The sequence below is a fragment of the Lygodium microphyllum genome, chromosome 3, assembly GCF_053477565.2.
Source record: "Lygodium microphyllum isolate KBCC chromosome 3, Lygodium_microphyllum_v1.1.10, whole genome shotgun sequence".
In the NCBI taxonomy this organism is placed as follows: domain Eukaryota; kingdom Viridiplantae; phylum Streptophyta; class Polypodiopsida; order Schizaeales; family Lygodiaceae; genus Lygodium; species Lygodium microphyllum.
In genome coordinates, this window is record NC_141137.1 from 51825286 (window position 1) to 51848237 (window position 22952).

General features: G+C 38.5%; 1 protein-coding gene and 1 long non-coding RNA gene across 2 annotated transcripts; both read left to right on the forward strand.

The window, feature by feature from the left end:
- Positions 1–448: 448 nt before the first annotated feature.
- Positions 449–2724, forward strand: LOC148038324 (uncharacterized). The gene is made up of 2 exons (XM_087675406.1): positions 449–1844; positions 2528–2724. The coding sequence occupies exons 1-2, from the start codon at positions 481–483 to the stop codon at positions 2655–2657; spliced, it is 1494 nt and encodes a 497-aa protein (XP_087531532.1). The 5' UTR covers positions 449–480; the 3' UTR covers positions 2658–2724.
- A 5760-nt stretch (positions 2725–8484) lies between these two features.
- LOC148038325 (uncharacterized) lies at positions 8485–9524 on the forward strand. The gene is made up of 3 exons (XR_015690428.1): positions 8485–8514; positions 8625–8811; positions 9040–9524. It is a non-coding gene; the product is annotated as an uncharacterized LOC148038325 (long non-coding RNA).
- Positions 9525–22952: the final 13428 nt, after the last annotated feature.

The following is a 22952-nucleotide window of genomic DNA, read 5'->3' on the forward strand; positions in this document are numbered from 1 at the left end:
GAATGCCTTTTTATATTTTGGCCTTTGGACAATGATGTCTCTAGAGGTTTATCCAAGGTTTGAACACACATGCCCATAGAACTTGACCATTCCTCTACCACTAAGCTATGACCTCATTGGCCATTTGTTAACGCCTGTACCACTGAGCTATGTCCTCATTGGCCATTTCTTAACTATTGTTATTTAGAGGAAGTTTCACAAAAATGAATAGATTGCCCCATTTGCATGGCATTCCTTCCCAAACTCACCGTGGAAAGGGATACTTTCAAGAAAAATTACACGTTTGGCCTTCCAAACTCACGGACGAAAGCCCTCTTAGACGTTAGTAGTGATGGAAGTGGAGCGGAGGAGACGCACCCGCAGGGAGACGCTCAAGCTTTCAGCTAACTAAATCGGAGTCTTCATATTGCGCAACTAATCAAAGACAAAGCTGAGAGTGTGCCTCGATTGCTGATCCCACGTAACTCATTCACAGACAACATGGACGTTTCTAGCTCATCTGATCTCAACTCTTCCAACAGGAAGAAAACGCCTCGACACGACCCGACGTCGAGTGTGGACGAGGGCACGAGCAAGCTCATCAACGCGATGGCGGCCTTCGGGTTCGAGCACAGCAACGAGGCGCTGTCGGCGGAGGACCTGCAGCTGCAGGAGGCTTTGATGGCGTCACTAAAGTCAACCTCGTCGTGCACTGCAGCACTGGCGGCGGCCGGCTGCGGCAGCTACTGCCTTAGCGATACGTCAACGATTCCGGCGCGGTCCGACGATATGATACTGCAGGAGGCTCTGATGGCATCGCTGCAGTCGATATCGCCGGGTACTGCAGGCTTGGCGGCGGCCGGCGGCTACAGGAAAGGTACGGCAGCGGGCGACAGTAGAGACTGCGACAATACGTGGGTGAATCCGGCGCCGTCCGACGATATGATACTGTGGGATCATGATATGCTCTTTCGTCATACTGCAGCAACGACGGCGACGCCATCGTCGGCTGCGTCGTCGTCCGCGGTGCGGGAGGTGGACGACAGGGTGCCGTGCATCGTGTGCTTCGACTACAAGGAGGCCGATGAAATCTTCGACGCCCTACCGTGCCGCCACCCTGTGTGCGGCACCTGCCTGCTGCGCCAGGTGGAGTTCAGCCTCTTCGAGAAGCGGCTCGTCACCATACCCTGCGCCGAGCACGGTTGCTGCCATTTCCTCACCCTCGAAGTCTGCCGGCCCTTCCTGCCCGCCGGCCTCGCCCTCGAGTGGGAGACCCGCATCGTCGAGACCCAGTTCGTCCCCGAGGAGAACCGCGTGCGCTGCCCCTACCGCGACTGCTCCGGCATCCTCCTCAATGACAACGATGATGGCAACAACAACAACAACGACAATGCCAACAATAAGAACGGTGACAGCGACGGCGGCAATGACGATGGCAACAATAACATGAACAGTGACAACGCCATCGATGAGAACTATTGTGGCATATTTTCTAAAACTGGCCCTGAGATGGACAATCTCACAAGAGTGAAAAGTAAGATCCCCACCGACAAAAACGCCATGGATGAGAGCTACTATCGGATCATTTCTAAGACTAGCCCTAACATGGACCATCTCACAAAAGTAAAGAGTAACATCCCTCCCCACAACAAGTCTTGTAGTGTCAAGTGCCCTTATTGCCACAGGTTCTTTTGCCAACAATGCCTTGTTCCATGGCATGCTCACTTTACATGTGAACAATATCAAGCTCTCCATCACAACCATAAGGATCAAGACCGACTCCTTGACAACCAAAATTGGAAGTGTTGCTCTCATTGTAGACGTGTCATTGAGCACCACTTAAGATGCCAACATATGAGCAACAGGTCACTCTCCTTATTCACTTTTCATTTTGTTTTTCATTAGCATCCTCTTTTGCTCATAGACATGAAAATTAAGAAAAATTCTTCTCAATTGTGCCTTTAAAGAAACAATGCATCATATTCAATCTAAACGAGGCTTCATCGACATGATTAATGTGCATCTTTTAGCCTAGCTGTTCAAACTATTAGAACTTGTTACCAAAATTTATTTGTTGTTACTACTTAAGTTTTGGAACTCAATTGACAAGAAAATATCATGTTGAACCTAGCTCGATTTTCATTTAGGTGCATGTGGATCCTTTAGCTTAGCCATCAAGACCATATTAGTTGGATAATTTATTTGAAAGGTAGCTTTGCACTAACTAGCATCTATTGGAACTCAATTGACAATAAAATATCATGTTGAACCTAGCTCTGTTTTCATTTTGGTGCATGTGGATCCTTTAGATTAGCCATCAAGACCATATTAGTTGGATAATTTATTTGAAAGGTAGCTTTGCACTAACTAGCATCAACATAAGAGAACTAGCTTTCCAGAGGCATCTTTAAAACTTAATATTGACATATGTATTATTGTAATTGCGAGCCATTCTTTCTTGTGTTTGATATAATTGCTATGAATATGCAAAGGCATGAGACACATATATTGATTATTGGTCTCTAATGTCCTTCTGTTTTTATTTTAGGTGTGATAATCAATTTTGTTTTGATTGTGGAGAGGGATGGAACACATCTAACAATCATTCCAAGGAGATGGGAACTAACTTAAAAGGCAAAGAGCTTGAAGACCACTTATTTCAAAATCTATATTTTTAAGTTAAACGACCATTTTTGAGTAAAATGTGTAAAAATCACAACAGCTATGAGACAATAGATGTGATGTAGGTCTAATGTTTTAGCATAACTTTTGATAATATGAGTTTGAAAATGATCTATTTTCTCATTGTATCATGATTAACTTCAAATGAGATTCCACATTAATATCTACCTTGATGATGTTTAAACAATTGGTAATCTAGAGATTGTAGATTGATCATTTCAAGAAAGGAGAATAGCTAATTACGTAGCTTGATACTCGACAAAAAGATGTGTAGTAGGAGCAACTTGACATGCAATTATGAGCTCATGGTGTAAAGGGTGCAATTTTAATTTGATGGCCTAATGGGAAATAATTGTTTACTTAAATGTTTAGATATTGTGGAATACTCTTTAGTTTATAAAGATCTTGGAGCATAGTGTAGTATTCAAAGGCTAGAAAGAGCTCTAAGTTATTGACACGAAAAATATATAAATAAGACAAACACATAATATTAAAATCTTGTGTAACTATTTTAGAGTATTTCCAAGAACATGTGATATAGAACATGCTCCTATATTTTATTGATTGACCTTTGCACAAATGCTTTCTCATATTATGACATCCTTTTGAATAATGTTCTTAATTAATGCACTCTTTATGCATTGGTAGTTTTCACTACTTTCAAAAGATTGCATAACTCATTTCATAGCAATATATGTTTAAAACATAATGATCACCACATGACACAAGAACCTTTCACAATGTCAAAAAGTAGGTTACATTGACCTGTATAGCATTAGAAACATATCATGTGTGCTATATATTCCTACAAAATACAAGCATTACTAGCTAATCTTTACTTTACTTTCTTAGCACACATGGCTTCAACTAATTTGGAAGTGGTCTTTTGATCCACTTTGCCCTTGGTACACATGGCCTTTGTTCCCATCCTTTTCTTTTCCCTCTTCTTATAACAATCATAGAATGATTGATTCTAAATGGAAAGCGAATGTCTTCTTTCTTTGCTCAATCAAAGGGAGTTATTAGGTTTAGTCCTATCTTGCCTAGATATTCTAGCGTTAGTTAAATATTTTCTCCCCTTTTCCCATAAATATTTAGTAAGTGATTTTGAAAACATTGTTTAGATTATAAGTTTATTAAGCCCAACATGATTTATATAAGATTTCTATTTATAGATGGCATTATCGAGATGGGTAAATGCATATTGGATAGCTTGTTCTAAGATTTTTAAGATATTTACTCTAATTTCAAGAATGCAATGTTCAAAGTTCTTAGCTCATTCACACACCAAGAGTCCTTTCTTTCCCATTTATAGGAGACAATAATCACTTCACAAAAATGAAATTTCTCAAACTCATGCAAAGTGTCAACTACTAGGCTAGATTTAGTCCTATGTAATACCATTTTTAAGCCCTTTAAATAATGTGATTCCTTCAATTTTAGAAATGTGTTGAAAAAATAATCGTTTCCATCCTTATTGATAGAATAATTGTTTCCAATTTATATCAATAGCTATAAAGAAAATGTTAATATGCTTGTTTCTATTATTTCACTACACATAAAAGTGGATAGTTTAAGATCCATCGTGAAAGTTTTTGTGCGAGTTTTTGAATCATTTACTCTATGCTTCTAAAGCACATCCAAAGGGTCCCTCTCCATGCATCTTAAATAGTACCAGTATCAAAATGATTGCCAACAAATCCATTTGTCTAATCCCAATAATTGGTAAAGCTAACCAAATATATGTCCTAAATTGCATTTTAAAAATTCAAGGTTCTATCTCCAATTCACCACAAGTGAGTCTATAAACAAAAAAAGCTTACTTTTACAATGGAAATATCTATTGAGTATGCATATATCATTATATGTGAGAATAATATGTATAAGAAACTAATACAAATGCCAATTCTAGTCACTCTATGTTGATTAAAAGGAAATATAAGTGCAAGCCAATAAGCTTGCATGAAATCTGTATAGAAATATTAGTATATTTTGTAAAGAAATTGGTATATATTGAAGAGTACTCAAGTTGTTTTGGTATCACTCTTGCCATTAATTGGCAATTGTAGTAAGCATTTGATTTTGCAATTGGTTGGTCTTCTTGATTATGTACTTGATGGTATTTTGGTTGCACATATTGTAATGGTTATGGCTTCATCTTCTACGTGAGAAAATGCATTGTTTAATATTAAGAAGTTGGGTGGAACAAGATTTTCACAATATAATGTCTTTGTGCAAAGAAAGCTAGTTAAGTTGATTAAAATTGAAAGGGGAAAAGCTTGGAGACAAGATTCACTTACTTTTAACACACAAAGAAAGCTAGTTAAGTTGATTAAAATTGAAAGGGGAAAAGCTTGGAGAGAGAAGTCAACCTACTTTTAATGTAAAATATATAATAGTGATGCATTTGGAGATCAGAAGTTACGTTGTCGTGATGTTGCGCGTCCACCACTGCGAACCTAAGGGCGGAGTTTTTCACCAAGAATTTGGACTCATCATCTCTAACCTTAATATTTTGCTTCTCTATATCAGATACGAGTGCCATAGCTCTAGGTCAATCATTATAGACTAAGATATTGATAGTAACAGTTATAGTTGATCCTTCTGGTGCATTAATCAAGGCATAGGCAATTGCAAACCAGAGAGTTGTGTTAGGATGCTATTCATTTGTTATCTTTTTATTGAATTCTCATATCTATGCAAGGTGGCATGCTAGATGATCTTTAGATAAGAATCTATGAAGGTAACTATTCTTATTCAAGCTTTTGCTATAGATAAATTTGATCCAATCACATAGTGGACATATAAGCAATCACTTTAGTTCACATGTCTCAAACTTGAATACAAACTATCCCTTCCTAAAGTAGCTTTGTTCTCAAAGCTTGGATGAAAAAAATAATAGAACCAAAGGAGTCTCATCAAATTTGGAATAAAGAAGTTTGTTGAATATAATCAAAGATGGTGAAGTTTCCTTCAAAAATTGAAGAGTCACAAATACGACAATTTGTAAAAAGCTCCAAGTGCTATCTAGAATAGGGCTGCCATAGAGATTTGCCATAACTATGGATATACCACTCTCTGAATAAGACAAATTAGATGTCTACATATAGAAGAAATTTCATAGAACAAGGTTGTCTAAAATAAGGCTACAATAGAGAATTGAAGAGTCACAAATATGACAATCTGTAAAAAGCTCCAAGTGCTATCTAGAACATGGCTGCAAGAAAGAATTGACCATAATTGTGGATATATCACTCCAAATAAGAGAAATGAGATGTCCATAGATAGAAGAAATTATATAGTACTCATTTGGACCATAAAAACCCTAATTTGATGAAGTTCAGATAATTGCTTTCATTGTAGAAATTTAATATATTAAGTTGTTTCCTCTCATGTAGTCAAGATTCCTCTTGAAGAAGCCATGGAAATTTATCAAAATAAGTGGATGGTTGCTAAGTAGACTCCTTTGATGGTAACCCCTTCCATTTGATGAGATATTCAATGAGAGAATAGTTGCAAAGAACCTTCTCACGCTTATCAATAATCTTTTTGAGTTCATAAATGATTAACCCGTCCTCATGAATGGATGATAATTCCTTAAGCACTCGAATTTTAGGCCCAACATAAGGCTTTATCTAAGAAACATGAAAAACATCATGCATGCATGTAGTAGAAGGCAGTTGAAGTCTATAAGCAAGATCTCCAACCTTTTGAAGCACTTGGTTTGGACCATAGAAGAGATGGGCTAATTGATTATTACCTCCTTTGAGTGATGCATAATTTTAAAAAATGCCCAATCTCCAACTTGGAACTCCACATGCCTTCTCTTATCATCTACATAAGACTTCATTATGCCTTGGGCTTCAATATTCTCTTGACATTGCTTCAGAAGAGACTCCATGCACACAAGTTCATCTTAACATAATCATGGAAGAGTGCTAAAGGTACTTGGATCTTGTATCCATATAGAGCCTTGAAGGGTGACATCCAAATACTCAAATAATGAGTATTGTTATAGTAGAAAAACTTAGCAAGGTGAAGCCAATGGCTCCAACTAGACTATGCATCATGGCAATAGTGTCTCAAATAAACTTCTAGTCACTCATTCACTCTCTCTATCTATCCATATTTTTGAGGACGGTAGGTGGTACTAAAGAGTGAGGATAGTGCTCATAGAGCTAAACAAACTCTTCCAAAAACTAGCCATAAAATTGGGATCCCTATTAGAAACAATTTTCATGGGCATACCATACAATTTAAAAACCATCTCCATAAATTTCTCTACCACTTGCTTGGATAAATATTAGGTCTTAGTTGGAAGAAACTGAGACATTAGGAGAAATATGGACTCTCTTTTTTGCCCCTTAAGGAGTGAATAAACAAATATAGGCCTAACCAATGAGAGAGCTGGGATTCCAGATTCATGTAACATGAATCTTCTAGCCATATCTTGGACCAAATCTTCCCTCAGCAATAAAATAAGGGAAAAGGGGAGTACAAAGCTGTCACTTCTTGGAAGTTTGTGCCTCGAATTTTCATTTTCTTATTTTTTATGTTTGACTTTTCTTTTCTCCCCTTTTCAGTTTCCCCCTCTTTTTTAGGCGGAACTCAAATTTGTCATATCTCTTTCCCCGCTTCTTCTTTCCTGACGAAATTTTACAGCCTCACTGTTTCTTGCCATGTCTGTAACCCTGTAAAATTTCATTTGCTTTGCACAAGCACATAGAGAGATTCATGTGTTTCATGAGAGCAGAGCTTGTTTTACCAAAGCCCTAAGATTCTCTTCACAAAACTCTACAGGTATATTTTTCTCTTCCATAGATGTTCTATGGTAAAGTTTTATCTCGTTTGGAGAAAACCTGTGCAAGTTATGTGCATTCTCTGACATGTAATTTCTTTTGTTTTGATGCTCTAGGAGTCTCTTATAGTCAATAATAGTGACATTTTGAATACTCAACTTCTTCTTCAACATCTTAGGGTTTCTCTGTAAACAAAGTTACAGGTATATTGTCTTGTTTTTTTGTTGCTCCACTGTTAAATTTTATCTCGTTTAGACAAAATGTATACAAGTTACATGCATACTGAGATTTCCTTTGTTTTTTTACTCCAAGAATCTCCGAGGGTGAAGAACAATGATTTATTAAGAACTCAACTTCTACAACATCTTTGGGATTTTGAACACTCAACTTCTTCTTCAACATCTTAGGGTTTCTCTGTAAACAAAGTTACAGGTATATTGTCTTGTTTTTTTGTTGCTCCACTGTTAAATTTTATCTCGTTTAGACAAAATGTATACAAGTTACATGCATACTGAGCTTTCCTTTGTTTTTTTACTCCAAGAATCTCCGAGGGTGAAGAACAATGATTTATTAAGAACTCAACTTCTACAACATCTTTGGGATTTTGAACACTCAACTTCTTCTTCAACATCTTAGGGTTTCTCTGTAAACAAAGTTACAGGTATATTGTCTTGTTTTTTTGTTGCTCCACTGTTAAATTTTATCTCGTTTAGACAAAATGTATACAAGTTACATGCATACTGAGCTTTCCTTTGTTTTTTTACTCCAAGAATCTCCGAGGGTGAAGAACAATGATTTATTAAGAACTCAACTTCTACAATATCTTTGGGATTTTTTGCAGAGAAAGCCACAGGTATATTGCCATTTTTTACTACTGTTCCATGGTTAAATTTCAACGCATTTGGACAAAGCCTATATAAGTTATATGTATGTGTTGACCCAATATTTCTTTTGTTTTTATACTACAGGAATCTGTCAGTGAAGGAACAATGGTCTTGCTATAAGTCAACTTCTTGTTCAACATATCTAGGGATCTTTGTGAAAGAAATTACAGGTACAATGTTTCTTTTTTAAATTGATCCATTTAAATTTAATTTCATTTGGAGATAACATTTGCAAATTATACACATGTTGATAGGTAACTTTTGTATTTGGTTGTTACAGATGTCTTCACGGAGGAAAAATATCAGTAGCATACTTGCAGTGGAGGTCTTCAACAGGAAAGATAATGGCGGTAATTGGATTTGTGATAAGTATTATAAGTTGGATTGGATTTTGATGCACCCAAGTACTCGAGGGAGTTTCAAGGTCAAGCGCAAGGATGTTGCAAACCCTAGCAAACATTGGAAAGGTAGAATTCTAGAGTTCAGAAAAGTGTTTAATGGCACAAGTGCAGTAACAGAAGTGTTGATTCAACATGTTTATACGCATAAACAAATCTCTGTACACGATGAGAACAACATTGCAAATTATAAACAAAACAGTAAGTTGTTAAATTTTATCATTGATTATTCTTTTGTATCAGAGTTGTTTTTAAAAGTCTTTGCAGTATTCTAATTCAGTCTTGTTTGATTGACAGCTCTATATCCATCGACTTTGCATGAATGGCAGAATGTGGAATGTTTAAGCAGCAAGATACATGTTTGGCATGAAGAGATAGGTTCTTTGATCTATGATAATACCTCTACAAGTCAACTTGCCACTCAAAATATCTTTTTTTATAATTCATTGTATGTGGTAGAAAGCCAGAGATTGCAGCATGTCCCATTGCCGCCATTGTCTAGTGGTGAATGGTTCATTGGTAGCTTGGAGTTGTCAGGAGCTTGCAAGTCGAAGATAAAATCTGACATCAATAGTGCTATGAAACCCACCACAGGCTCCAAAGATGTGCATCTTAATTGGTTTATTCCATTCTCATTGTTTGCACATTTGTTTGGTTCATGTGATGTTTTGAAGAAAACAAAGATTACTTATCAATGCAAGTGTCCATCCGAGGAATGGATGAGTCAGCTATTGGGTGAGTCTTGGGAAGTCAAAAGAACACATTTTGATGAGACGATTGAGTGCAGGGTCAACCAATCTGATATTACATTCAGGTAAAACTTTTTTACTACTTTGCATACCTTGATTTAATTGACATAGGTCTCGCTTAGATGAATTGTTATGTTAGTCGCATTGATCACTTACCATTATTTTTGTTTTTATTACAGGTATTTCATTGCTAGACAAACTCTGTGCGTTCGCTTTCGATATAGAAGATGGCGACTTTTGCGAGGGAAGTGGATCAGCTTGGATCAAGATATCCGAGATGACACACATACAGCGCTCGTAGATGTGGTAATCTTGTGGAGTGGTCATAATCCTTTCGTAGTCAGTGCAGAGAGTCATTGGCCCATTTATTTTCTGAGACAAGAAATCCAATTAATGTCTAGTGAGCCCCTCTACAACTTCTATTTCAAGTTAGATAATAGAAAAGTCAGGACTTGTAGTGAGCAATCCATGACATGTAAACAATGTGCTTCTCCACATATCCTTGAGATAGTGGAATCCTTGTAAAAAAACTTTATAAAGAGCGAATACATACATTTTTTGAACTTCTGAGTACTTTAAATTTTAGTTTACTGTGATCCAAGCGTGCGATAATACATACTGTAATTACTCAATCGTGCAGTTAAAAATCATAATTAAATTGCAGGTTAGAGGTCTATAATCTAGAGAATATTGTCTTTGCACAATGATATATTGTAGCGCATCTCTGCTGCTCGTTTATTACATTTTAATATTAAATTGGATCCAAAGGGAATTTCAAGGCCTTTTAGATTTATTTTCTTTAAAAAATTATATATTTTCTCTCGTTAGACTTGAATATACTCAGCGACCCAAACATATTCGAGGATATAATAATGTAGAACGAAGCGTTTGTCTGTATGAGTAATTTTAACAGTGACTTTAAAGTACTGAAATAAAGAAACTAAGGTAAGAGTTTTAATTTGAAACTTTAGAATTAATAACTTTATAAAGAACCTTTATTTAAAACCCTAGACACATAAAAGCTATAACTCCAAACTCATTTTCGCTTTCATTCTCCACTTCCCTACACTTGTGCTCTCATTCCTTCTCTCTTTGTGTGCCATGGCTACCACTCCCGCCTTCGCCGCATGGATCAGTTCCACATGCTACGCGCACATAGGGGACCAGATATACCCTAGGTTTTGCGTGACCTTGAGTCTAGAGAGCTCGCTTTCCGCTGTAGACCCTGACTCTAGTATACTAGCATCGTTTTGTGATGCAGTGAACCCTCTCACTTGCTCTATTCCCGACTCCACTCTCAGGTGGGTTTCCATGGATTTTTTGTATAGTTTGTGTGCCGGATCCAGCCATGCAAAGGTGATAAGTCGAGCCCTGGTGCATGTGGGGCAACATCTCCGCGCTAGAGCAGTGCCCACCTTGTCACAGGACCACGTCACGATGGATCTCATTGAGAGGGATGCCGCCTTTGCCATATATGTTATGTGCACTGAGGTGCAAGAGGACAGTGACGAGGACATCGACGCACCCTCTCGGCCACTATTAGAGTACTTTGAGAGGGAGCCTGAGGAGATCACTCTCGATCTGAGTGTTGAGGCAGCACAGAGCTTGGCCATTGTGCACCCACCTCCCTGCCCTGATGAGATGCCCACGAGCGAAGAGCCACCCCTCTCTTCTCTCCATGCTATCACCATCGAGGGGGTGGAATATCTACTCATGCAGGATGTGCTAGAGTTGTTGGAGCTTAGGGAAGAAGAACTATACTGTATCATGGTGCGTGATGCACCTAGTGATTTCATAGATTTTGATTTACAGGATGCCCCACCACATGTTGATGAGGTGGCTCGTTATGATGGCACGAGCATCGATGACATCTCTGCCATTGTGAGCATCCAGGAGCAGATTGAGGATGCGGGGCCACAGTATCAGATCTCTGATGAGGAGTTCGAGCGGTTGCAGGAAAGCCTTTTTGGTCCTCGACCCGACTATGCAGTGCCTACCCAGGAGAGAGACGAGGGCAGCCCAGTGGCAGGAGCAGACCTGGATGCTCCATTACAGCGGCAGATAGATGATGCAGAGAAGGTAATGTTCTCGGTTTCATATGAAACTTAACCAGTAGGGCCTCTAGGGCATCGGGAGCACACACATGTGTTTTTGTCGGGATCGGGCCCCCAGAAGTGCTGCAGATTCAGGCCCCTAGACGCGAGCCTCCGGCCAGGGCACTTCTGGGGGCCCGATCCCGACAAAAACACATGTGTGTGCTCCCGATGCCCTAGAGGCCCTACTGGTTAAGTTTCATATGAATATGATTTATATATCTTCAGCACACTCCATGCATAGTGAGTCTGATACTGAACTTGTGTGTTGCAGGAGATTGTCTATATAGATGAGTTTTCATCTAGGCAGGGTGGCCGATCTGGTAGCCAAGGAAGGGTGCAAGACTCGGCATTGAAGGAGTATGTTGGGCAGCTTGTCAACGACATTATTGTATTTCATAAGACATGCTCCCCTGCTTTTGCAGAGAACTTCTTGAAGTTGAGGGTACTAACAAAGGCTGGGCCCTTCAAGACCATCCCGACCAACTCCAGCCTGGAGAAAGTAGTGTTGCTTCGACGTTCGAAGCTTCTCTACTTATTCACGAGTACTAGGTCTGGCCCACTTTTCTCCATGGTGGCCCGTGGCATGGTTGCCGGTGTTGAAGACCCCACTGTCATTAGACAGGAACTATTGGGGCAAAATGTATTGTTGCCTATGATCAAGAATAGCTCTGACCATGGGGAGCCTAGCTCCAAGAAGCCTAGGAGAGAATAGATGTACTTATTGCCTACTGATATCGCATCACTGATGTACTGCACTTTGTAATCTTCTCTTCAAGTAATGAAAACTGATGTTTGTTGGATTCGCGTGCAATGTAGTTTGTGATACGTGTCATTTACTGTTTTTTTTAACTTGAATGTTACATTTATTTATCGAATTTATACGTAACACGATTCGTACCCTAAATTTAATACACAGTGCTTTATCGAATTCGTGCGCAACATGTATTTGTTCGAACGCATGTAACGATAACTCAACGACGTAAATAAAATAAATATCAAGTGACTAAACAAAAATAAGACGCGCCAAAAACTTTGTATTTGTATTAATAATAATTTTACATGGGGTCCATTACGACCAAGGCTTTACAAAATGTCTTCAGAAGCTACATTCCATGTGCTTTTGAGTTTGTACACCTCTATCCTTGCTGACCTCCGCGAGGACTATCTTTCCATCGCCGAAAGAACCTGACTATCCGCAGATCCCTCTCGGTGATAGTGACCCTCCTTGCATGCACCGCTGCATAGACTGAGTCTCCAAATAAGTCGATGAGGTAGGCTTCAGCAGCTTCTTGTAGTGTGAGGAGGGCCTGGGCAGTCCAGCGATTCGGTTGTTTCGCGCGTGATGTGTTTGGAAACTGGTTCCTGTTGTTCATGATCAGTATGCCCTCCATGATCTCCCGCACCAACTTTTGGAATGGAGCCTTCGGTATCAGGAGGTGAGTGGTCTTTTGGTAGTGGCGGATCTCGCGAAGAGCCACTGTGCCTGGCTTCCATCGACGCTTGCGATGCTGGCGTGGTGGTGGTGGTGGTGGAGCTGGAGGACGTGGCTGCCGTATGGAATTTCCAGGGGGGTATCTCTGGGCCGCTTGCTTGGTGCGTACCATGTCTTCTAGGAGAGAGAACTCAGAACTCAAAAGTGAAATGTGTAAAATGAGGTGAAACTTTAAACTTATAGCCAAACTTTTCAAAAACCCTAAAATTTCAATTAATGAATCCACGCTTAAGAAAAATATCACCAGTGCTCCGATTCACATGAAATTTTACCTGTAGGCTCCTCAAGGACACATCAACCATCCAAAATTTTTTTGGCCCCAACAGAAGCCTCTGGATCACCTGTCCGGAGGCTCGCGTCTGGGCCCTGAATCCCCAGATTCAGGGCCCCAGACGCGAGCCTCCGGACAGGTGACCCAGAGGCTTCTGATGGGGCCAAATTTTTAATATAAATGAGTTTTTCTAATGCCCAGCATGAGGGTGAAGTTTCACCAGATTCCGATTTATAAATTTGACGGTTCAATCTTTTTTTGAAAATGCGTTAACTGCATTATACTGCACTGATAATGTATTGTCAACCTCGCAACTGTAGATTAAATGTATTGATAATGAGTGTGTGCAACTGCAGATTAAATGTATTGTCAACCTCGCAATGCGAAACATTAGAAACTTAAAAATTGACAAAAAATAAATCATGGGTAAAATGGAATATCACATCAGATATACTGTTGCCAAACCACTAAATATAGTAAGGATATAGTGCATCGGCCCATGTACAACTGATCACCGACGTGTACGTGGTTGCACATTGAATTTATCCTCAACAAAACTACTTACAAAATTGGAAACTTGAAAATTCACACAATGCGAAACATGGTCAAAATAGAATATCACATATTGGATTTAGCATTGCGAAACTATGAAATACACGGTAGATAGTGCATCGCACCAAGTACGACTAGAGCTAGGGAAAATTTAGCTCCATTTTGCAGGCCACTACTATCAAATACTTGAAGGTCTATTGGAAAGATAACCCAAAACTAAGATCCTTACAATCTACAACCAAACCTGAGCTAAAAACATAGATCCAATTACAAGGTAGCTTCTCAAAGCATATTGTTGACATTAAGATTAAATGCATCCTTGTTATTGCGGATCCTGCGAACAAGAACCAGATCTATGGGCTTAATAGTGATACGTCGGGCATGAATGGCTAAAAGTTGACCATCACTCATTAGATCAATCAAGTAGCTTTCAACTGCTTCTTGGAGAGCAAGCAAGGCTTGGCTTGACCATCGCCCCACATTCCTTGCCTGGTTCCTCGAAAAGAACTTGTGATGATGCCCTGACTGTAGATCTTGCAGTATTTCTCGCACCAACCTGGAGAATGGTGCCTTAGGAATAATCAAGTCGGCACTCTTCTGGAATTTCCTTATCTCGCGTAGCGCAGCTGTGCCTGGTCTCCATCTTCGCTTTTTATGTGTTGGAGGGCGTGTATTACGAGTTGGAGCAGTAGTGGGAGGTGGAGCAGCTAGAGCATGTGGACCACCATTTCTGGACAATGGCGAACCATCATTATCGACCATACTAGGGCCACCATTGTTGGCCACAGTAGCGCCACCATTATTGGCTGCAGTAAGGCCACCGTTATCGGTCACCAGGGGATCTTTGTCACTCACAGTACGCTCACTAGATTCGGAAGAGTGTTGAGCTCTTGCTCTCGCAGGCGCCTTTTTGATAGGAAGCTTGGAACGTGCCATGGCTGTGATAATGAAGGATAGAAAGGTGGAGGGTAGAGTGGAGAGCAATGGGAAAAAATGAAAGGAGAGACGACTTAAATACGAAACTTTCAAACTTACTGTGGTGTAAATGAATTTTAAATTTATCATTTCATTTCATTTCTCCACCCCATCCCTACCTCTCTCTATCTCCTGACACCCCCCTCATGCCCCCCCTCTCTCTCTAGGCCAATGAATGTTCCAATGTTTAGAATTTTCATATCTTTGTCTTAGGATTTCAAAATGGACTTTTCATAATTAAAAAACAAAGTTCGAAATCGACTTTGAAAAATATAGTGACAAACCTTTGAAATTTTAAAGAAAATTTATAAGACATCTCATGTTAGAGATATGAGTATTGATGTGTCATATCCTTGGGACTTGTGCTCTCTTGTGGACTCTAAATGCATCAAAATTATTATCTTTATCTAGGTCTCCATTTTTTGCCATCTCTCTCTTGGGTTGCCAACCATTCTGCGTGCCGTTGTCTAGCTGTGCTGTTTTCATATCTTGCTTTTCTCACCTCATATATTGCCCTACTTATAGATTCTGCTTGAGATGTTTTGGACTTCTTTTCTTTTTCCTCGTATCGTATCTCTAGTCTCCTATACCACCATTGGAATAATTGCCTCATAGAATTGGAATCATTGATGCCACCTCCATGATCAGTTGCATTTTAAAAAGCCCAGCGAGCTTGCCAGTGAGATCTTTCCATGCCTTGAGTTGACCATATTGCCAAACTTCCTTGATCTGCAAAGTATGGACCATGTGCTTCAAGTATATGCTGCACAAGAAAAGAGATTAGAAACACAAAGTAATTCGAAATGATGATTTTTTTTTGCAATGGTGATAATACTGACCATGTAGTGTGTTATGCTATTTGTAGTCCATGCCTCCACCATGGACTTATGAAATTTAGCAGCTGTCTCTTTAAATGCATTGGCATCACCATCCATAAACCCCAACTTCTGTAAGAGAGCTGCTAATCTATCTAGGTGTATCCACACTTCTACCTTCGCAATCCTCGTTCGTCCCCCATTGCTCCAATCTGAAACAGCAAGGTGCAACTTTTTCCATGCTTCGTACTTCTCTGGTTGTTTTACTAGTATATTGCCTTCCTCATCTCGAGGTGGAGATAAAAACTTCCTAGCCTTGGGTCCGCCAAAGCATGGTTTGCAAGGAACATTTCCACTCTTCCCCGATTTTTTCTCGTACTTTTTTATTTCTACTTGGCCTCCGTGCAATCCAACTTCAAAGAGGACTTGTTCTACCTTCTTGCATGTAGCATCAGATTCTGACACGGGCTGCATCTTGTATGCAAAGCATATATATTCATATACTAGCTTCTCAATTATTCTAACCAAACAATGCAATGTGCAAAAGTGAACCCTTGTTAGTGGTATTTCCAAAATAGGGTGCCAGTTTGGATCCACTGGAATTAGCATTCCATTTCTCATGACTTTCTGATCACGTGTCGGAGCACCCTGTTGTCCTGCCTTGGCAAGCCATTCTTTCTTTCCATCTTTCCCTTTCTTCCTAGTTTGCATGCAGTATATGCACGGAAATTTTGCATTTGCTGCATTTGATAAACCAAACATACACTTCAATGTTTTTAAATCACCTGCAAGATGCCATTCAACTTGATAGTCCCCAAACCCCTCAACATGTAAAACTGCTCCATTATTTTGCTGTTGAATAACACTGGGTATATTAGTGAGGTTAAAAAAAACTTTAAGTACTTCATGGTCCTCCTTTGGTACTTCAAATGCTGCAAGCCACCATATTTCATTCTCCGATTGTACACTGAAGTATAAAGGATGTTTTTCATCGATGTTGGGATCCAATGCTCGATTCATAAGTGTTATACTCACACGCTCAAGTTTTTGCCCCTTGATAATCTCACTCTCATCAAGTTTGAGGACAAACTTAAGCTTGCCTCTACATTCTTCCATAGACATATTGTAAAACTTGACCATAGCAATCTGAACCCTACATATATCCAATACAAAGTTGTTGGATGCATTCAATACAAAGGCAACTTCTTTGGAACCATACTTCAATATGTGTGTGTGTTCCAGATGCGTAGGCTCACCAATTAGTTCTAAAACTTTCTCATTTAGTTGTTTTCGAGCCTTCTTCACGTGAAATGGTTTTGGCAGAGGCATTACTCGCTTAGTATTGAAGACTTGCTTAAAACCTGTATCCAATTGTTGATAGAGCATACTATATGACTCAGAACTCATTCCCACCTTGTCACATAATCCCTGAGCATCTGTAGCAGTAAACAAGTTGCTCACATCCCTAAGACGTTCACTAGCAACACCATCCACAATGTCCCTGAATTTACGATTTTCCAATGCATTTTTTACCATATTCTTGCTAAGGACTTTGGCAATAGTATCATTCTCTGCATGAGGAAACATATTTCTCATTGTAGTAGATTGAGCATATATCCATCTATGATATTGTCCACTTCCTTTGGCTAATTGGCCAATTGGTTTAACGGATCGGATGCGCCGACGTGCCTCTTTGGTTTTTAAAGTGGGCCCAATCTCCAAAGTTTTTGTGAGCTTCCTCTCTATGTTTTGATTCTCCTTCTCCAAGTCATTGACTTTAGACTATAACTCCATATTCTGCACGTGTGTAGCATGCATAGCATCTTCAATGACAGACATTGCTTGTTGTAGGTTCTGGTTCTCTCTATCCTTCTCAGCCAATAATCTATCCTTTTCCATCAAAGACTGCATATTCCCTTGTAATATTGTCTGCATATTTGTCAAGGTTTGATGAGCCCCTGCTATTCCTTGTGTGAGAAGTCTGCATGTGTATCCATACAATCCTTCATTGCCTTCACAAGCAAACTTTACAAATGATGTAAGCCCTTCAAATTGTGGTGGCCTTCGAGTGAGTGGATCGGGTGGATAAATGCACTCATCAACCCAAAGGTCCACATTTTTTTTCCCTGCATTTCTTTCTTGTTGCATCCTGCATCTTATTGCATCATCTCTTTCCACAGTTCTTTTGAACATTGGTGCATATTCATCCTCCAATTGAAAGTGAATATCTCTCTTTCTCTTGGTACATCCTGCACCTGCATTCTGCAAAAAAAAAAGTATGCAAATGTTAACTTGGATTAACATTCAAATAGCAGAACTACACCCCTTTGATTCACTATATCTGTGTTTTTTTTAAAACCCAGTTGGTTCTTGTCTCTTTCTCTTGCTTTCAGTCTTGATAGACCCTAATCAACCCCTAATCAGCCTGTAATCTTGGCTTTTAATCTACCTCTAATTAGCATCAAATCTTATCTTCTGTTCTATTCAAAATATTCTCTCTCTCTCTCTCTCTCTCTCTTTCTCTCTCTCTCTCTCTCAACAAAAATTCATCAAGGAAACCCTAAACACATTCATACTGAAGCTTGGCTAGTGGAAAACAATAACATCATCTTATCTTCTACCCTAATTTACTATCTGTCACTCTATCACTTATTTTCTTTGTTCATCTCACACAGTCCTCTCTGTCCCCCCCTTCTCCCCTCCTCTCTCTCTCTCTCTCTCTCTCTCTCTCTCTCTCTCTCTCTATGAATTGATGCTTAAGGACTGAACAACAACTGTGAAGAATAATAACATCACAAAGATTTAAAAAATAAAGATACCTCCATTATCACTGGATTGCTTGTAGTATAGACTGTTGAAGACGGAGATTTCTTACTGCATATTTCTGAAGAGGAAGATGGCTTGTAGCAGGGTAGAGTGTGTTGTAGATAGAGATTCTTTGATTTCAACAAATGGTATCAAAGCTACTCCTCAATGCTGCTTCAGAAGAACTCGTATGCAAGAAACCATATTCTGGAGGGAAAGAGAAGAATGCACAAAATTTGGGACAAAACTAGAGCTTTCTGAGGGAATGAAAAAATGCCCAGAAATAGGTATATACTTGTCCAAAAAAGACGAAAATTTACAAGGAAACTCTTGAGTCAAAAAGGTGTCTCTGGGTAAAAAATAATCTTAAAATATGATGTGTACGTCATTTTATATCGTTTTTTAACTTCCGCCCTTTTAAGAAGCGAGAATGAGAATGATTGAAAAGTCATGAGGGCACTAAAGAGGGCATTAAAGAGTCATGAGGGCATTAAAGAATGATTGGCTGCGTTTTTAGAAAAAATAGAATTGTATTTTTTTAGTTATGAGGATTTTGAGAAAAAGTGACAGTTTGGGAATAAAATAATAGGTGAAATCTATTGAAAACACAAAAACGAGATTTTCTTGATTGTAGAAGATCTCTTTTTATAATATTATTTTGGAATCTCTTTTTAGAGAGAGAGAGGTGAGAGAAACCCCTTAAGGGGCAAAAAAGAGAGTCCATATTTCTCCTAATGAAATTTTGGAAGAAACTGAGAAAATTTTGTAAGTTGATCAACAACAACAAAGATAATATTCCAACCATATTTAATGGTTGAAAGTCCTATAATGAAATCCATGAATATACAAATCCATTTACTAGTACAAATGGGTAATGGCTGTAATAATCCACCAACCAAGAGAGAAGAATCCTTGTTTTGTTGACAGTGTAAGCAATGAGAAACAAAATCTTTACATATGTCCAAACCCCTTTCCAATAAAAACTCTTATGAACTTTATCAAATGTCTTGAAAAGGCTCAAATGCCCTACCATAGGATAAGAGTGCAGCTGAAGAATCTTTTGCTTAAAGTTAGAAATAGGAGTCAAGTGTACCCACCCTTTGAACAATAAAAAAACCATTATGCCACTTATAATTGGGAAATTCTCTATCATATCCTTGCCATAATTTTTGCAAAATAGTGGTTGCATGTTGATCTAGCAAATACTCTTTCTGAATGTTATCAGTCCAATCTTTGTAAATTGTGGAGATGGTTGATGATGAGCATGCCCACATGTGTGAAAGAGCATCAACAACTTTATTATCCTTTCTAGCTATATAAGAGATCTCAAAATCATAAGTTTGAAGGGTGGCCAACCATATGGTAAATTTACCCCAACAAGCTTGTAGTGGACAACATGTTGTCCATAGTCCTCACCCATCCCTTTTTCATTGTAATGTGGATCAGATCTGTACTCAGAACCCCAATCCTTAGCCCCTTTGTCAAGTCCCTCCATTTGTATTTTGTTTTTTATGGCAAAAACTTTTAGGGTGGGGATGGAATGTGACAAGTGTGATACATGGAGACTTGGGGTTAGACACCCATTAACATTGACTAGGGTATATAAGGTGTAAGAGACCCAGTTTAGGGCATCCAAATATTATCAAGAACTAACTCTTCACCTTCATCTCAAGTTACCATGGCTTCCTCCTCCTTCCTCCCCTATTTCCTATCTTTCTTTCTCCTCTTCTAGTGTCTCTTCTCTCAGCTTCATTCATTACAATTCTTTTAAAGCTTTGGATCAAATTCTACACCTCTTATCAAACTAATATCAAACTTTGCATCTTTTTGTCTTCTTGGATTTCCCCATTATATTAAACTCAAAGATTACATAAACCTCAATGCTTTCTAGGCTTTGCAAAACAAATTTTCTTTCCTATGCACTCTTTCCAAAACATATTGCTGAGTGTGGTTGTATGAAAAAATCATCCATAGAAATAATGATTGTAAACAAAATTAAAGTAAAAACCTTTAAGTACTTATGAACAAGCATGATATTCATCCTTGCCTCCTTCTTTTCAAGTTTCCCACTTAGCATTGCGTATGTCCTTTCCACCACACAATGAGCTTTTTCTTCCTCTTCTTTTTAGATCTTCCTTCTATGTCTTCTTCTCCATCTTTATGGTTTCGACATGCCATCATCAATCTTCTACCTCTACTCCTCCAAGTTCTTTTTTGTAGCAAGCATGAGCCACCATTCCTTTTGCTTCTTGATACAAGAGGATACACTTCAAAATTTGTTGATGCTAGTACTCAAGGCTTCAAAAAAGAAATGCAAGTTGTCAAACATATTCTTCTAATCTACTTTGCTTGGACTTTTGGAAAGCAAAGAGCTATTTTCATAGGAAGCACTGCTAATAGGGCTAGAGACAAACAAGAACCTTTCTCATTCATTATTCTTGAGCAACGAAACTAGAATTCTCAAAGGAAACACTATTCTTTAAGCTATCCATTAGACCAATCTAGAATTGCATTCCTTCCATTGCACCAATTTAGGCTATATAGAATAGGCAAATGTATTGCTTTTAGTTCTCCATTATTCAAAAAAGGATAATGCATGTTGAAAACTCTCTATGGATAATCTATCCTCATCTAGGAATCAAGATTCTCTTACTTCTTCTACTTCATTATGTATGATTGCTATTATTATTTACTTGCTCATACCTCTAAATTATGTGGGATCCACTGCTTCAAGATTTGCAAAAAATGAAATATCTACCATGAAAGAAAGTCAAATTTGCTAGAATTTTAGACCAAAAATACAAGAGACATAATTGCATCATCCTATAAACAAAAATCTAGAAATAAGTCTTTGAATTGCATCTTCTTGCTTTAGGAAAGGTTTTAATACTTCATGCTTTATAGAAAATTTAGATTTCCACCGTAAAACAATGTTATTTGAAAATGGATTTTTAGACCATAAATGCAGGAAATAATATCTGTATCATCATTCTTTAAGGATTCACAATAAATTTGAATTTCTTTCATGAAAAGAAATTGGATTTGACAGAGTTTCATACCAAAGGTTTAGAGGGAAAATGCAAGATCACCAAAGTGTTACAACCCCTATTCTATTCATAAAACATAACAAGGTTCTTTTGTTGGATAAGAAAATACAACATACTATTGCATTTATTGTAGAAAATGACTTTTCTACTTCAATAAACAAGCAAGAAACTAAGAGATAACACCATATGACCTTGAGAAATTGTCATAGAGCATTTATGATAGTATTATGAAGACAAAAGACATAGAATACTATTGTAGTAACCCATGAGTGGCAAGTTGCATTCCTTCAATTGATTCTAGAACCCTTACTCTTACTTCTCTTAAAGTTCCTTAAAAACCTTATCTTGTTTATGCAATTGAGCTTGGAGCCCCTTAACTTGCTTTTCAGAATCTATCTAGAAGCTTTTATATTCATCTCATGTTCTTTCCAACCTACCTTGGAGCTCTTGGTTGCCTTGACTGCATTGGCTTTGTCTTGTTTTAGCTCTTCACAAATCTACTTAAGGGCTCCTATTCTTCTCGTTACATTTTGCCCCTTGGAAGATTTTTGTGCATTCTTTGTAGTATCTATTGGGCAAGACTCTCTTCTAAGTTTGTTGTCATGACTTCAAATATGGGTCTTACTTTTACAAACTCACTAATATGTGCCTACAAGGTACCTATTTAAGCCATTAGCTCACAAATAGTTCTATTAGTGCTTCTTTCTCATTTTTGGGCTATAAGATTTGTTGCTTGTGCTACTATGCGATGAATTGGTCCTTTTTGTGCATGGACTCTTCTACAGATGCTTGGATAGCCCTTTCATACCCCTTGTGATTGTCTCATCCTAGCTCTTAGTTTTTTCCATTCCTTGTTTTACCTCTTTTTAGAAGCATCGATAATCAGTGTCTATTCTTCCATGTCTCCTTCATCAAATTCCTCCAAGGATGAGCTTACCTCTTCCTCTTTTCTATCAGTATGGATAATTCTACGTGTGGTGGTAGGATCTCCTGGAGGGGCACTCCTACAATGACAACAATGATGTAGGTAAGTGATCTACCATATGTTGATGATACTATGTTTGTCCTCCATGTGACTAATCTCTACTTTAAGATTCCTTGGAGCAACTGTTCATGCCTTGGCCAGGGACTCTATGACATATTCCAACCACCATATAATATTTAAGTCTTACTTAGCTAAGTTTCCTATCATCATATCCTCTAGGATCCATTTAGGAATCTTGATTAGGCTAGTTGAGGTTCTGTTCTAGGTGAAGAGATGATGGAATAACTGCATTGTCACCCTCATTTTCTCTTCTAGGTTTGTTCTCATGAGAACACATTTGTTAGCCACTACTTTCATTGTGGTTCCATCGATTCTTATCATTGAGGTCTTATCTCACCTTTGAGAGACTTGAGGATTTTTCCA

Bases quoted from the DNA above. Each gene is read 5' to 3' on its own strand.
- LOC148038324 (XM_087675406.1), top strand. From the start codon at position 481: ATGGACGTTTCTAGCTCATCTGATCTCAACTCTTCCAACAGGAAGAAA. The intron at 1,845-2,527 runs GTCACTCTCCTT...TTTTTATTTTAG, and splicing joins TGCCAACATATGAGCAACAG to GTGTGATAATCAATTTTGTT.